Below are 14,578 nucleotides of genomic sequence, written 5' to 3' on the forward strand. Positions count from 1 at the left end.
TAATTATTTTGTGCGAAGTTTGAAATAGGTTTAAAGGAAATTCAGGTTTAAAATGCATAACGTAAAGCATTGCTTATATCTCTTAAACAGCTTTACTATTGTAAATATATTAAGATATTGATACAATATGCGATACATTTAGTATCGCATTTATAAAGAAAAAAGGAAATATATATACATTGTCTAACGATAAATACATTATGATAGTGTTATCATCCAAAGTTTACTCCGGTTGTCATCAAAAGATAGTTGTCCTTGTCCGCTTTAGCTCGCTATATTGTTCTACAAGAGTAATATGATTGTTAAAACGTTTAATTAAAGTAAAAAAAATGTTTATAACTTACATTCCAATTCCTCCAAGTCCTCCCCCAAGTCCTTCCCCAAGTTCTCCCCCGAGTTCACCTCCTGTCCCAACTGCTCCCCCAAGTCCTGTTCCAATTCCTGTTCCAATTCCTGTTCCAATTCCTGTTCCAACTCCCCCGCCCCCAAAAATACCTAACACCCTTTTAACCACGGCAAGAATGTTAAATGGTAGGGTCCACTGTAAATATTAAAAAGATTCCACATATTAAAAAAAACAATATAAAATTGTTTATGCAATTTTATTTATACGTGTATTACAAATATGTATTTTAGCTGGAGTAGTGACACTTTCAAATTATTACTACAGATTAGATATTCTATGTATAAATTGTGCGTACGAACTAATTGTAAAATAAAGCATTTTTGTACTTACCGGTTTAAATATTGACTTCAGTATCATACTTATTAGAAATAGTGTAAACGCTATAACGTGTTTTATTATGCAGAAAATGGAGCTAATGATTTTCATGGGCGCCGCAAATATCTTGAAAGAAATTTTTCAAATTATTTCCTTAATTATCGCGCTTTTTACAATTTATTGTTACAAATAACATTATAAATGATATAATAAATTATTTTAATTTTGCACTTTACCATTTTTAATATTTTAGAGAATATACATGTGTGTTTATCTTGTACTCCAGTTACTCCAGTTTCCCTATCATTTTTGCAGCAGCAGCAGCAGTTTACTTGTTTTTCACATTTACATTCGCATTTCTTGTGATGCGATTCATCTGATTCAGATGACGATTCATCTGAATCAGATGAACTATTTGGGTCATTAAATATCGGTTCGTTTGGTTGAAATTGCTCGAGTGGAATGACATCACCAGGAGACTGAAAATAAAGAATTTTAATTGTCCATCTAACTAATAGTTTTTTGCACACAATAGCTCCAAATATGGATAATCAAATATTGTAGTTTTCATTGATTAAGCATATCTTATAGTACAGTAGTTAAAAGATTTTTGATGCTTATATAAGTATCGTTTAACAAAATTATTGCTGTTGAATTATTACTATTGAAAAATTCATCTTTTTATTATCATGAGGTTAGTTTACTCACTTGTTCTTTGCGATCAGTTGATATTACATCTAAACTTTTTAAACCACCTGATACACCACCTGGACCACCAGCTGAGTGAGCATTACGCTAGCATAATAAATATTATTTTTAACAAAAAAAGAGTATGAATATTATAATGTAGTACTTTATAACGTATACATACAGGTGCTGCAAATGTTAAATTTGTTTCAAGAATACTTCCTACAAGGACCAACAATAAAAGTATAGGCGACATTGTTATAGGTTGCTAAATTTTAAATGTGACTATTTATTTTACTTAAAAATAGTAAGTTTTTAAAAATGGTACTTGTCTATTGTAAATGAAACAAGCTCACTGATAAAAATTAATTTTGGCGAACTGACTCGCTGGACGACTTTTCAAGTTTCTTATATGGTAAAATTTTATCTTATCGTTTCCTGAAAATTGAGCTAAGGTACAATATTACCGTTACTAAATACTATTTAATTATTGTTTAATTTGACGTAACCTTCGCGTGCAAAACTATACATGCGTTTGTATTTTCCACATGTAAGTGGCCTCGTGTAATCGATTTCCACAATAAATTTCTTAAATCAAACGTTTTTTATGTGTAATATGTTTTATTGAAATTATTTACATTCGCTGATTAAAATCGCGTGCTTCCACACGTACGTTTCTGCTTATTACTGTAATGCGACAATCTGTGTCCCTAATTCATTCAATGCTTGCGTTATTCCTTTAGAAGCTTGCCTCGCGGCATTCATGGGAAGCTAAAAACTCACAATTTGCTCTATAAGGCTCAGCCAGCCTTAAAATTTCGCGATGTTTTCTGCAATTAATATACATTAATAGTTTCACAGTACACTTACGTCTATAACATTCAGCAAATTACTGAGTTTTTCGTAACCATTAATGACCGCTCTGCCGATTTCAATAAATCCATCTCGCTTGTTACTGTATTTTTGCTCTTCTTTAATTCCATGAACGATCAACGTAAAGCTTAGTAAGCCATCCAGAAAGTGCCTAATGTCGGGTTTTCGTCTCTCTAAACTTTCTTGCTCGGTCTCGTTGCCTAGGCGAATTGTATCTTGTGTGCTGGAAGAAACCAAAACTATAGGCGTCATGTTCTTAACAAGCTCGAATATAAACAGATGCATAATAGAAATATTAAAATCCGTAACATCTTTTCTTTTAACACAGTATGGGAGAAATTTCTTAAAATTTATTTCAACATTGAGCTAAGTTTTCAAATATAAGATGTATTTACAGTCATACATATAAAGCAACAATTTACTTTTGAATTTTACTTCAATTGTACTCAAATATTTAGTACAAAAGTTTTAAGAACGTAAAACTGTATGTAAAAATGTATGTGTGGTTGAAACTTGTCACTATTAAACAGCAAATAACAGACTAATAGATTTCATTCTCGACGTTGTCGAGCTCACGTACTCGCTTTCGACAATGTGTTACTTCCTTTTTCAATACTCCTCCACGCTTGAAAATTTCAATTATGGCATTAGTGGCTACTAATTGTAAGATAAAATTTAAATTATTGGATATTAATGGAATATTTGTAAAACATAAGATATTGTTTTTGAAAAAAGATTTACAGAAATTAAGAAATAGTTTATTTAATTATGTATTGATTAATATTACTGTAAATATCATATGTCACTAAAACTTATACCATAATAATAACATACAATTTATCAATAAATATAATATCAATAAATATAGGTTTTATCATTAAATATAAGTAGCATATTTAATTGTCATAATAATAATGTTTGATTAGAAAAGACCACTTCAGCAACTTTAATAATTGACTTGATAATAGGTATATTACAGCGTAATATGACAAGACAGATAACTATTATGTGGTAAGATATGACACAGCTCATCGCGTAGATCATCCTCCCTCGACTACAAAATTATCTTTTTTCTCCGACTGCTGCTGCGTCCTACCTGCTGTCGTAGTAGGTATTCATGCGCACTTCGAAGAACATGCTTATAACTTTATTTAATTTTGTTCGAATTAACTTGAAACTTCCAGGAAATATTTTCAAGATGTACTTTAAGAAAATACGAAAACCTTAACATCGATTTTTTAAAAGTTTCTAGGTAAACGTACTCCCTTAATAGCAACAATTGCGATATGCCTAACTCTTCGTAATTTTTGTAGGTTATTTTATTCATTAACGCTTATTTTGTGCGAAGTCTGAAATAGGTTTAAAATAAATTCAGACTTAAAATGCATAACTTGTTTATTATATATCTCTTAAAACAGCTTTACTATTGTATATGTATATCAAGATATTGATACAATACGTTTAATATCGCGTTTATGTAGAGAAAAAGAAATATATATATATATATATATATATATATATATATATTGTTTAATGATAAATACATTATGATAGTGTTATCATCCACAGTTTAGTCCAGTTGTCATCAAAAGATAGTTGTCCTTATCCGCTTTAGCTCACTATATTGCTCTACAAGAGTAATATGATTATTAAAACGTTTACTTTAAAGCAAAAAAATATATTTAAACTTACATTCCAATTCCTCCTGCCCCTCCAAGTCCTTCCCCAAGTCCAAGTTCTCCCCCAAGTCCTCCCCCAAGTCCTCCCCCAAGTCCTCCCCCGAGTCCACCTCCTCCCCCAAGTCCTGTTCCAATTCCTGTTCCAATTCCTGTTCCAACTTCTCCGCCCCCAAAAATACCTAACACCTTTTTAACCACGGCAAGAATGTTAAATGGTAGGGTCCACTGTAAATATTAAAAAGATTCCATATATTAAAAAAAAACAATATAAAATTGTTTATGCAATTTTATTTATACGTGTATTACAAATATGTATTTTAGCTGGATTAGTGACACTTTCAAATTATTACTACAGATTAGATATTCTATGTATAAATTGTGCGTACAAACTAATTGTAAAATAAAGCATTTTTGTACTTACCGGTTTAAATATTGACTTCAGTATCATACTTATTAGAAATAGTTTGAACGCTATAACGTGTTTTATCATGCACAAAATAGAGCTAATGATTTTCATGGGCGCCGCAAATATCTTGAAAGAAATTTTTCAAATTATTTCCTTAATTATCGCGCTTTTTACAATTTATTGTTACAAATAACATTATAAATGATATAATAAATTATTTTAATTTTGCACTTTACCATTTTTAATATTTCAGAGAATATACATTTGTGTTTAACGTGTCCTCCAGTTACTTCAGTTACTCCAGTTTCCTTATTGCAGCAGCAGCAGCAGTCGTGTACTTCTTTTTCACATTTACGTCCACCTTTTTTCTTCGAGTGATGCGATTCATGTGATTCAGATGATGATTCATCTGATGAATCTGATGAATCTGATGAATCTGATGAATCTGATGAATCGTTTGGATCATCAAATTCCGGTTCGTTTGGTTGCAATTGCTCGAGTGGATAGACATCACCAAAAGACTGAAAATAAAGAATTTTAATTGTCGATCTAACTAATAGTGTTTTGCACACAATAACTCCAAATATGGATAACGGTTAATCAAATATTGTAGTTTGCATTGATTAAGCATATCTTTATAGTACAGTAGTTAAAAGATTTGTGATGTTTATATAAGTATCGTTTAACAAAATTATTGCTGTTGAATTATTACTATTGAAAAATTCATCTTTTTATTATCATGAGGCTAGTTTACTCACTTGTTCTTTGCGATAAGGTGATATTTCATCTAAACTTAATTGACCGGTATTACCACCTGTATTATCAGCTCGGGCAGTATCATGCTAGCATAAGAAATATTATTGTTTACAAAAAAGGAGTATGAATATTATAATGTAGTACTTTATAACGTATACATACAGGTGCTGCAACTGCTAAATTTGTTTCAAGAATACTTCCTACAAGGACCAACAATAAAAGTATAGGCGACATTGTTATAGACTGCTAAATTTTAAATGTGACTCTATTTATTTTACTTAGAAATAGTAAGTTTTTGAAAATAGTACTTGTCTATTTTAAATGAAACAAGCACGCTGGGAACAATAAATTTTGGCTAACTGACTCGCTTGACGCGTTTTGAAGTTTCTTATATGGTAAAATTTTATCTTATCGTTTCTTGAAAATTGAGTTAATGTACAATGTTACCGATGCTAAATACTATTTAATTATTATTAAATTTAACGTAACCTTCGCGTGCATAGATATACATGAATTTGTATCTTCTTCATGTAAGTGTCCTCGTGTAATAAATTGATTTCGTGTAATAAATGGATTTCTTAAATAAAATGTTTTTTATGTTTAATATGTTTTATTGAAATTATTTACATTCGGTGATTAAAATCGCGTGCTTACGCACGTTTATGCTTATTACTGTAGTCCGACGATCCGTGCCCCTAATTCATTCAACGCTTGCGTTATTCCTTTGGAAGCCTGTCTCGCAGCATTCATAGGAAGCTAAAAACACGTAATTTGCTCTATAAGGCTTAGCCAGCCTTAAACTCTTTGCAACGTTCTTTACGATTAATATACATTAATAGTTTTATTAATATACATTAACAATACACTTACGTCTACTAGAACATTCAGGAAATTACTGAGATTTTCGTAACCATTAATGAACGCTCTCCCGATTCCACTAAATCCATCTCCCTTGTTACCGTATTTTTGCTCCTCTTTAATTCCATCAACGATCGGCGTAGGTCTTAGTAAGCCATCCAGAAATTGCCTAATGTTATCGGGTTTTCGTCTCTCTAAAATTCCTTGCTCGTTCTCATTCACTAGGTGAACTGTTTCTTGTGTGCTGGGAGAGAACAAAACTGTAGGCATTGTGGTTTGCACCGATGTTAGAGATCTGCGACTTTGATTAGGACTGTTGGATTTGCTAATCGGATTTTCTAAATCGCTCTGAGCTCCATCGGGTAGTTGCTATGAAAGAATTGAATATATTAATCATATCTTATATTATAATCTTCTATTATTTAGCGAGGTTTATTTGAAAACAGTTAAAAGAAATAACGCGAGAAAAAAAAGAGAAAGAAAATAGCAAGAAAATGTAACAGCAAATTAGTTGATTTTTACGTTCTTTGATTAAAACGAGAATAATATTCTCTGATAATGTCCTATTTATAATAAACCTTTATCCATAAAGCTTTTCGCCTTCATGAATTATTTAACATTCGTACTACACACACACGCACGCACACATCGATCGAAAAGGTCAAGATCTAGTTAGTGTCAACTATATTGCAATAACATGGCGATTTGATGCTGACTAATGGGGATATTGGACGATTTCGCACGCATAATGAAGATCTGACTGTGTGACGTGACGTAATTACCTCTGCGTAATCAAGAACGACGTTTCTGGCCAATATTATCGAATTAACAAATCTTCCTCTGCCAATTCTAATTGCGTCTGCGACACGTCCTAATAATTCCTACAAAACAGTAATTTTGACTCTGATTCTGCCGATTGCATCGGCGAATCGCAACGATCCAATTGGAATTTAATAAGAACGTACAGCGTAATTGTGAAAATCTCGTATGCATTTTTTATCTCTCTCTTATTTATACTTTCTTTTTATTACTTTAAGCATTAAATAGGGCGAATCATGACTGCTTTTATAAAATTGATACTTTTCAACACTTTCATTCTCACAGCGGTACCTTTGCAAACTGTATTTTTGCAAAATCTTATGATTACACAATTTTACCTGTGCTTGTTCCAATCTCGAGGGTAACGCGTTCTCTGCATCATTTTGTACGTTGCTGAGAATGAATCTTGTTGGTTCTTCTGCAGGACGAGCACTTGACAAGCTCAAATATAAACAGATACACGACAGAAATATTAAAATCCGTAACATCTTTTTTTTAACACAGTATGAAAGAAATTTCTTAAAATTTGTTTTACAATTGAGCTAAGTTTTCAAGTAAGGTGCATGTACACTCATACATATAAAACAACATACAATTTACTTTTGAATTTTACTTGAATATTTGGTAAAAAAATGTTAAGAACGCAACAAATATTTATATGTGGTCGAAGGTTGTCCCTATTGAACAGCGAATAACAGACTAACAGATTTCGCTCTCGACGTTGTCGAGCTCACGTACTCGCTTACGACACTGTGTTACTTTCTCTTTCAGTGCTCCTCCATGCTTGAAAATTTCAATTATAGCCTCAGTGGCTAACAATAAGATAAAATTAAAATTATTGGATATCTCTAGAATATTCGTAAAAAATAAGATTTCTTTTTTGAAAAAAAGAGTTACACAAATTAAGAAATGGTTTATTTAATTATGTATTTATTAATATTAATATAATTATAATATGTCACTAAAAATTATACCATAATAATATACGTTTTATCAATAAATATAAGTAGCACATTTCATTGTCATAATAATAAGCGTAATGTTTGATTAGGAAAGACAACTTCAGCAACTTTAATAATTGGCTTGATAAGAAGTATATTACAGCGTAATTGAGAAGACAGGTAACTATTATGTGGTAAGATATGACACAGCTCATCGCGTAAATCATCCTCCCTCAACTACAAAAAGAAAAAAATTTATGTATAGTTTTTTACAAATAAACTTTTGCATATTACGAACCACAAAATTATTTATAAAAGCAAACATTTTTTGCTTTACTTATATTACATCACATTTATTAAAATATATTACTCTAATAATGCCATTTCCAGTTTACTTCCTCCATTGTGCTTCTTGTCATCATTACTAGATGTTCCATCATTTCTATGTGATACTGTGGTAATTCTTCCTTCGTTTTCGCTGTTATTCTTCCGGTCACTTCGGTTTATCTTCTTTCAATAGTTCTTGATGTTATAATTATTCCGGTGTGCTTCGTGATACATCATCGGTTCCTCTTTTAGTTCTTCGTTGCGATTCTTCGATCGCATGTACGCGATTGATTCTTCATATCTACCGCATTAAATTATATGTAAATGATTGATACGAGTATAGGTGAGGAAGTATCAAGCTCCGTAAATTTTTTCGAATTATTAATAGCTCTCGGCGCAATATTTGCGTATGCTAATATCTGTACGAATAGCGAATAGCGACGCAATCTTGAAGCAACAAAGATGACGGGGCATCTTACTTCATAACTGCTGCTAACGCGCAACGTTTCCGCTTATTATTTGCATATCTAATGAAACAATCCTTTTCGCCAACCATGATAACGTTTAGCTTCTCGTTTAAACATAAATTAATGCTTCAATTGACAAGTATAATGAACAGCTTCTGTGTAAAATACGTCTCCATTCTTCTAAACATTAATTCAAGACACGATAAATGCGCAGAGCACTTAATGGCTAAGATAACACTGGCGGAAATAATTTGTTTCAGGGCTGTTGCAAACGATTTATGTGCACGCATATTTCTCGGAACAGAAATCATGTCATGCGTGTGCGTGAATGTACATAATAATGAAGTTAATATTCACGTCACGCATGTATGGTCATGATGCAGTAATATTACGTTAGATATTTTAACTTTGCTCTTTTATCAAGATTTAATAACACGATATTATTTATATTATATATATATTGCGCGAGATTATTTAATGTTGTATGATACAGGGTTAACTGACTTGTTTCGATGCAAACCAGTTACGGTAATTAAATATTTTTGAAGATTTGCACGAATAACTCAACGAACAGACGAATTCTGTTTTATATTTTTCAAAGAAAAATAAGGACTAATTAAGATCTTGTTATTATGCTATCTACTTCTGCTTAAATTTTCTACAATTTTCCGCATTTACTTCTCTACTTTTTGCTGTTCATATGACAATTTGCGTGTGAGTAATAGCGAATGTTTTATGACGGTATTTATGGCTACATGCAATGTATCGAGGCAACAATCGAACATTTCTTCCATTCTTGATAGAGGTCCTTGAAACATACATTGCAACGTGTGCACTAAACTCTACGAATAAATAAATTAAAGAAGAGCCATAGAATTAAATTCTGGAAAAAGAAAGTAATTTTAAGTAAAATAAAGTAAGTAAAAAAAGTAATCAGTGCTAGGCAGATATTTCATATATAAAACTTTAATTTAATTTAATGAAAGATATTATTCGCAGATTTAGACAAAGAAATACTGTTTTGTACAGAGGCAGTTAATATACAATCTGATCACGTACAAGGAATCACAAGATGAACATGTGTGCCTGGCATCCGTATACGCAAACGGAATAAACGTTCAGAAGGGGCTGAATAAGCAATATACGGGCAACGAACGGATGTTCGCCAAAATATATTCGAAGGTTCCTATGAGAAACGTGGCTCCAGCGAGTTGCGCAATCATTTTCAAGTACAAATTTTCGAGTAGGAACAGCAGGAGGTCTCAACCGACGTTGTTTTTCAGCAACTGGTTGACAGCAGATAGCGTGGAGATTGGAATCTGAAGAAAAGGTTCAGTATATGAAAAATTATAGGTATAAGTTTGCCCACAGTCGCAGTTGTGACAATGTGCAAACGCATGAAACGATGAAGCAGAAATCTCTCAGTAAATTTTCACGTACGTTAAAGATATCATCGAATAGAGATCCGCTGGTGTATGCTTTATCCACAGCCACAACACCGTCGTTTCCCGCCGCGTTGACGAAGACTCTATCGACCACGTCTGAAGAAGCGCTTTGGGTATCGACTGCTGCCGGAGCTGCCGCGTAAAACACCTTTCTGGGAGCGGACCAGAACCTCTTCCTGAAGTACCAACGTGGATGTGTAGGTCTTGAGATGATCTTCGGATTGTTGGCTGGAACGGAAAAGGATCGTTCATAAAGACAATCATCGATAAGGTCGTCATATAGCGATTACTCACCAACTGTTGCTACTGCGTTGGTGCTGGCATTAACTGGAACTGCAACTGCTGCAGGAGCGGCAGCCGCAGGTACAGCAGCTACAACCACGTTCTTGTCGACAGATTTTAGAATTGGTGGGGTCCCAAGATAAATTGATTTGACCAGGTCAGCTTCTGCTAAGGGAGGTGCAAGAGGTGCAGAGGGGGCGGGGGGCGCGTATACCACTGCACGTCGTATCTGTCATAAGAGTTCTCTGTGAATTTCTTAAATGTTCAACAGTTAATATTTTTGCTTAATAATTTATTCGTCCCTTACCTCTTTGTCGTGTGCACTTTTCGTCTTGTTAGACTTTTCGTCTGCAGGTATATCGGCTGGTAGCGCAGCAACCGCAAGCGCCACCTTCTACATTTGATAGATTCATTTTAAAGACGAAAAAATCCTTATAAATATACTATAACAAAGAGGTGTTAATTCAATAATTAAAAGAGACTTATCCAACTGATCTGAGATAAACTTGAACGCGCTTACAAATTAATTGACGAAACTAAAGCTACTCTACGGAACATGTTTGTATTAGCAGACTGTCAATGACCCTCCCCACTTTTCTCGATTTCTCGCTTAGATATCGTATTTGAAACCTAGAAAATCAAAATGCTTTATCCTTCGCTTATACTATATATCAATATAAAAAAAATTATGCATCAAAAACCTCTTTCTGCGCATCTTTTGGTTTGGAGCGTATGATCTGTATATTGGTGTGGCCCCTCGATGGTTTTGTTCCGCTCGCAGCTGCATCCGCACCACTACTTGCGCCATCAGTTGCGTCAGCACCCACACTCGCGCCAGCATTCGCACTACCTTCTCTTGCTATGGGATAAACTCCATCAGAGAAGGGTCCATAGTCCATCTCAACTCCTCGGCTGCCGATGCCGCCGCCGAGAAACACGCCGACTCCTTCACCGCCAGGCGTTGCACCTGCATACATGCCACCTGAAATTGGATTCGCCGATCGTCCGCTGCCATCCAAACTTCCGCCAAGGCCAGCTGCTGCTTCCGGCCTGCCATGACCAAGTCCAGCGCGAGCGTATAAACCGCCGCCTGAAATAAATTAAATTTGCATTTTTAATATATTCAACTGATCATTTTGATCGATTAAAATTCATCCAAAGTTGAAATTTTTAATTTTATTTGGTAAACGTAATAACTTTTGAGAATTTAATATAATTTCTTTTATTGCTTCTGTGGATACTAACCAAGACTACCGTCTTCTCCACTCAGTTGACCGCCTAATCCTGCACCTGCATGTGCACCCCACGGAGTTCCTACGCTCGCGTGAAGTCCACCTCCTGAGCCTCGTAGCAGACCGCCGAGACCAGCTTCGGCATGATATCCGCCGAAATTCACTCGGATTCCTCCGTTAGTAAATTGAAGAAACGGTAGCTAATAATGGTAAAAGTAAATATATGGATATTAGATGTATCTGTCAAAACTGAAAATGCTTGATATTAGTGAGAGAAAATATGCCACGTTTCTTAGAAGTAGACGGTTCGTACTAGTTTCTTTGACACGTGTGTGTCTTTTCACATTTCATGTCTGTTGGTGACAGTGCAGTTGTAATTATATTCTTTATTTTTACTTCACGGCGTAAAAGAGACGTAAAAGCCGGCTTTTCCTCAAGAGCATGCATGTGTTTCATCAATTACTGTTTGATGTTCCCGCTAATTTCGAAACTAGTTACCGTGACGTTGCATGATACAACAATTTCCCTCGAATATTTTCACGCTAGACGTTGTGTAAAGAGACTCGGCGAGACGAGGGCAATGATACGCGAATTCAGTTTACGAAATTCGTTGTGTCGACAAGATTCCTAAAGTGTATGTTAATTACAAATAAATGTTTATAAATGTTTATTGTAACATCGTAAAGATTATTTTCAAGGCAAGGCATACATTAAAGATGTAAGTAGATAATAAATGCGAATTTGGAACAGTTATTTTTGAGCAGCATATTGTGACAACACAATGGAGATGCTATCAAAGAGAAAATTTAGGTCTCCGACGTGTCACAGATTCACGATAAGAACGGCAATTGCGTTTGAACTCTTCACTTCTTTTACGTTTATATTTACAAAATTATGACATGAATCACAAAAACTAATGCTCTATTGTTTGCTTTTTATCACTTAGAATTGTAAATTACCAACATAATTTTATTGCTTGCATCAACCGTTTTTATAATTTTAATTCTAAGTCTTTTTTCTCAAAAATTAAGTGTAATCGTAAATTACTAATCTATCGTACAAACAAAGATAACTCTGTTTAATAGCTGACAAAAATCTAAGTTGAAGGTAGTGACAAACAATTACGTTTATACAACTCTACAACATTTCCGCAATCCTTTCTCTCGTTACAAGTATGTCTGATTATCTAACTGGCTTAAGGTATAACTTTTCCTCTCATGTTTTTTTCTCGCAGTCGGAATCAGATCTTATTTTTCTAGAGCACTCAAAGTATATCGTCGTGGTTTCTAAAAATACGTGTAACAATCAATTATGTGATGACGTCGGTGCTGGACAATGGATACGCAGAATTGTGCTGGGCAATTACTTTATGATTAAGTAAGTTGATTCAGTTACGTACAACGCATGACAAACATGCCTAGACTTGATACAAAGAACATTGTAAAAAGCACCGCCAATTTATTATATTATGTAACAGACACAAAAAATTTTTTAAATCGAAGATTAAAAAACTGAAAGACTGAATCATTGAGTATCATTGCTTCGTTGTCTTCTGTAGTTTGTTCCTTTTCTACTTTGACGTTTCAACTTGCTATCGCTCCTAGTTAGGAATGTATACTTCATGTAATTAGCCTTTTAAATGCTAGCAATGCATTAGCGGGACATTTAGCGAGAAGCAATTTCATCATTCGCCGTTACAAACATAATAAATGTTACGCTTCTCCACTTATTTCCTACATATTCTTGCAATATATTTCAATAATATTAATTCACACTTCCATACACATACACACACACATATACGTGAGATCACATAATCATCTTTACATAACTCTGTAATCAGTTATAAGCCTTAGTTCGCATACGGACTTAGCATTTTACACTGCTTTATTTCCACTCGTCACGTATTCTATTTTCGTGATTAATAATAATGACGAAGATCATGCAGAGATTTTTTACTTACCAATCCACTCTTCTCCTTTGGCTCCGTAGCTTGATTTTGCGGCATTCCGCTCGTCAGAGCTACGGAAATAATAAGTAAGCAGTAAGCTACCTTACTAAACGACATCTTTGCGTTTACTGACAGAGGATCGAGGCAGGTAGCTAGTGATTTCTCAGCCTGACCGGAGGGCATCTCTTACTCACTTGTTGCTGGAAGGGGTAAACTCGACGTGATTCGCACTGTATGTTTGGTGAACTGCTGATTCGCCTGCTGAATTATGATATAAAAATGGTACAGAGTCATTTATTTCCCGAACGATTACGATGACTAATACTTTAATTAATTGTTTGGTTGTACTGGATCAACGCGATGATGTATAATATTAGAAAAAAATTATCGTCCGATATGTGCAATAATATTTTTTTAAATAAAGAATACTTTTCCGCTGGGATGATGTTACTTTAGATCTAATTCTTTAATATGAAAACTTTTAGGATTATATTCATAAAATTTTTTAACCTTGAAATTAAGTAATTAATAAAAAGGAATTTTATCATATTGTTATCGTGTCGTTACGTTATCGTTTGTTATCCGTTTGTTAACATTGAATACATCTTTGCTCTATTGTGAATATAAACTGCCGGAAATATTAGAATCGCTACTACGTCGCAGAATATAGACGAATGTTTTAATTCATTCACTGTGTGAAAAAGAACGACGAATACAATTGATGTTACTACGTCTGTAGTAACATCGATAGTGTTTACATATTAAATGAATGCAATTCGAACTTCCCGATTCGATGAATACTAATAAAGTAGCGAAGCGCAAGTAAATGTGATATTTTCATAGATCCAATTTATCCATTAAATGTATACTAGATAATAGAACTTATACTTAAATTAATTACACTAATTCATATTCTTATCACCGTATTTTATGTAAAATGTAATTAACAAATTAACATAAACATAGAAAATAGAAAAAATATAACAAAAATTTAAAAACACACAAGGAATGAATATTTAAATGTCTCCTTAAAATGTTACAATATTCATTCAAATTATATGTCTTAGTTTTGTTAATAAAATATTTTGTTACAATGAAGGTACCTTTTTATAGTATGCAACAACGACGTACGTT

The 14,578-nt window shown here is 33.6% G+C and overlaps 4 protein-coding genes across 5 annotated transcripts; all 4 read right to left on the reverse strand.

Moving 5' to 3' along the window:
• Positions 1–73: 73 nt before the first annotated feature.
• Positions 74–1,800, reverse strand: LOC105283562. Its single transcript, XM_011346404.2, has 6 exons — positions 1,593–1,800; positions 1,430–1,516; positions 958–1,200; positions 737–847; positions 345–541; positions 74–282 (listed from the first exon to the last, which is right to left on the reverse strand). The coding sequence occupies exons 1-6, from the start codon at positions 1,662–1,664 to the stop codon at positions 273–275; spliced, it is 720 nt and encodes a 239-aa protein (XP_011344706.1). The 5' UTR covers positions 1,665–1,800; the 3' UTR covers positions 74–272.
• Positions 1,801–3,826: 2,026 nt separating this feature from the next.
• On the reverse strand, positions 3,827–5,476 carry LOC113561402. Its single transcript, XM_026969342.1, has 6 exons — positions 5,285–5,476; positions 5,125–5,208; positions 4,603–4,887; positions 4,382–4,492; positions 3,974–4,185; positions 3,827–3,910 (listed from the first exon to the last, which is right to left on the reverse strand). The coding sequence occupies exons 1-6, from the start codon at positions 5,354–5,356 to the stop codon at positions 3,901–3,903; spliced, it is 774 nt and encodes a 257-aa protein (XP_026825143.1). The 5' UTR covers positions 5,357–5,476; the 3' UTR covers positions 3,827–3,900.
• LOC105283564 lies at positions 5,422–9,355 on the reverse strand. Of its 2 annotated transcripts, XM_026969344.1 has the most exons (5): positions 8,111–9,355; positions 7,138–7,977; positions 6,763–6,861; positions 5,993–6,349; positions 5,422–5,878 (listed from the first exon to the last, which is right to left on the reverse strand). In XM_026969344.1, the coding sequence occupies exons 2-5, from the start codon at positions 7,285–7,287 to the stop codon at positions 5,792–5,794; spliced, it is 693 nt and encodes a 230-aa protein (XP_026825145.1). In that variant the 5' UTR covers positions 7,288–7,977; positions 8,111–9,355; the 3' UTR covers positions 5,422–5,791. The 2 variants fall into 2 exon arrangements, with proteins under 2 accessions (XP_026825145.1, XP_011344711.1); XM_011346409.3 differs by lacking the exon at positions 6,763–6,861.
• A 133-nt stretch (positions 9,356–9,488) lies between these two features.
• On the reverse strand, positions 9,489–14,330 carry LOC105283567 (class E basic helix-loop-helix protein 22). The gene is made up of 7 exons (XM_011346412.3): positions 13,457–14,330; positions 11,507–11,693; positions 10,963–11,351; positions 10,569–10,655; positions 10,274–10,490; positions 9,975–10,207; positions 9,489–9,853 (listed from the first exon to the last, which is right to left on the reverse strand). Exons 1-7 carry the CDS (start codon positions 13,625–13,627, stop codon positions 9,797–9,799), a joined length of 1,341 nt encoding a protein of 446 aa, XP_011344714.1. The 5' UTR covers positions 13,628–14,330; the 3' UTR covers positions 9,489–9,796.
• Positions 14,331–14,578: the final 248 nt, after the last annotated feature.

Source organism: Ooceraea biroi, chromosome 4 (genome assembly GCF_003672135.1).
Source record: "Ooceraea biroi isolate clonal line C1 chromosome 4, Obir_v5.4, whole genome shotgun sequence".
In the NCBI taxonomy this organism is placed as follows: Eukaryota; Metazoa; Arthropoda; class Insecta; order Hymenoptera; family Formicidae; genus Ooceraea; species Ooceraea biroi.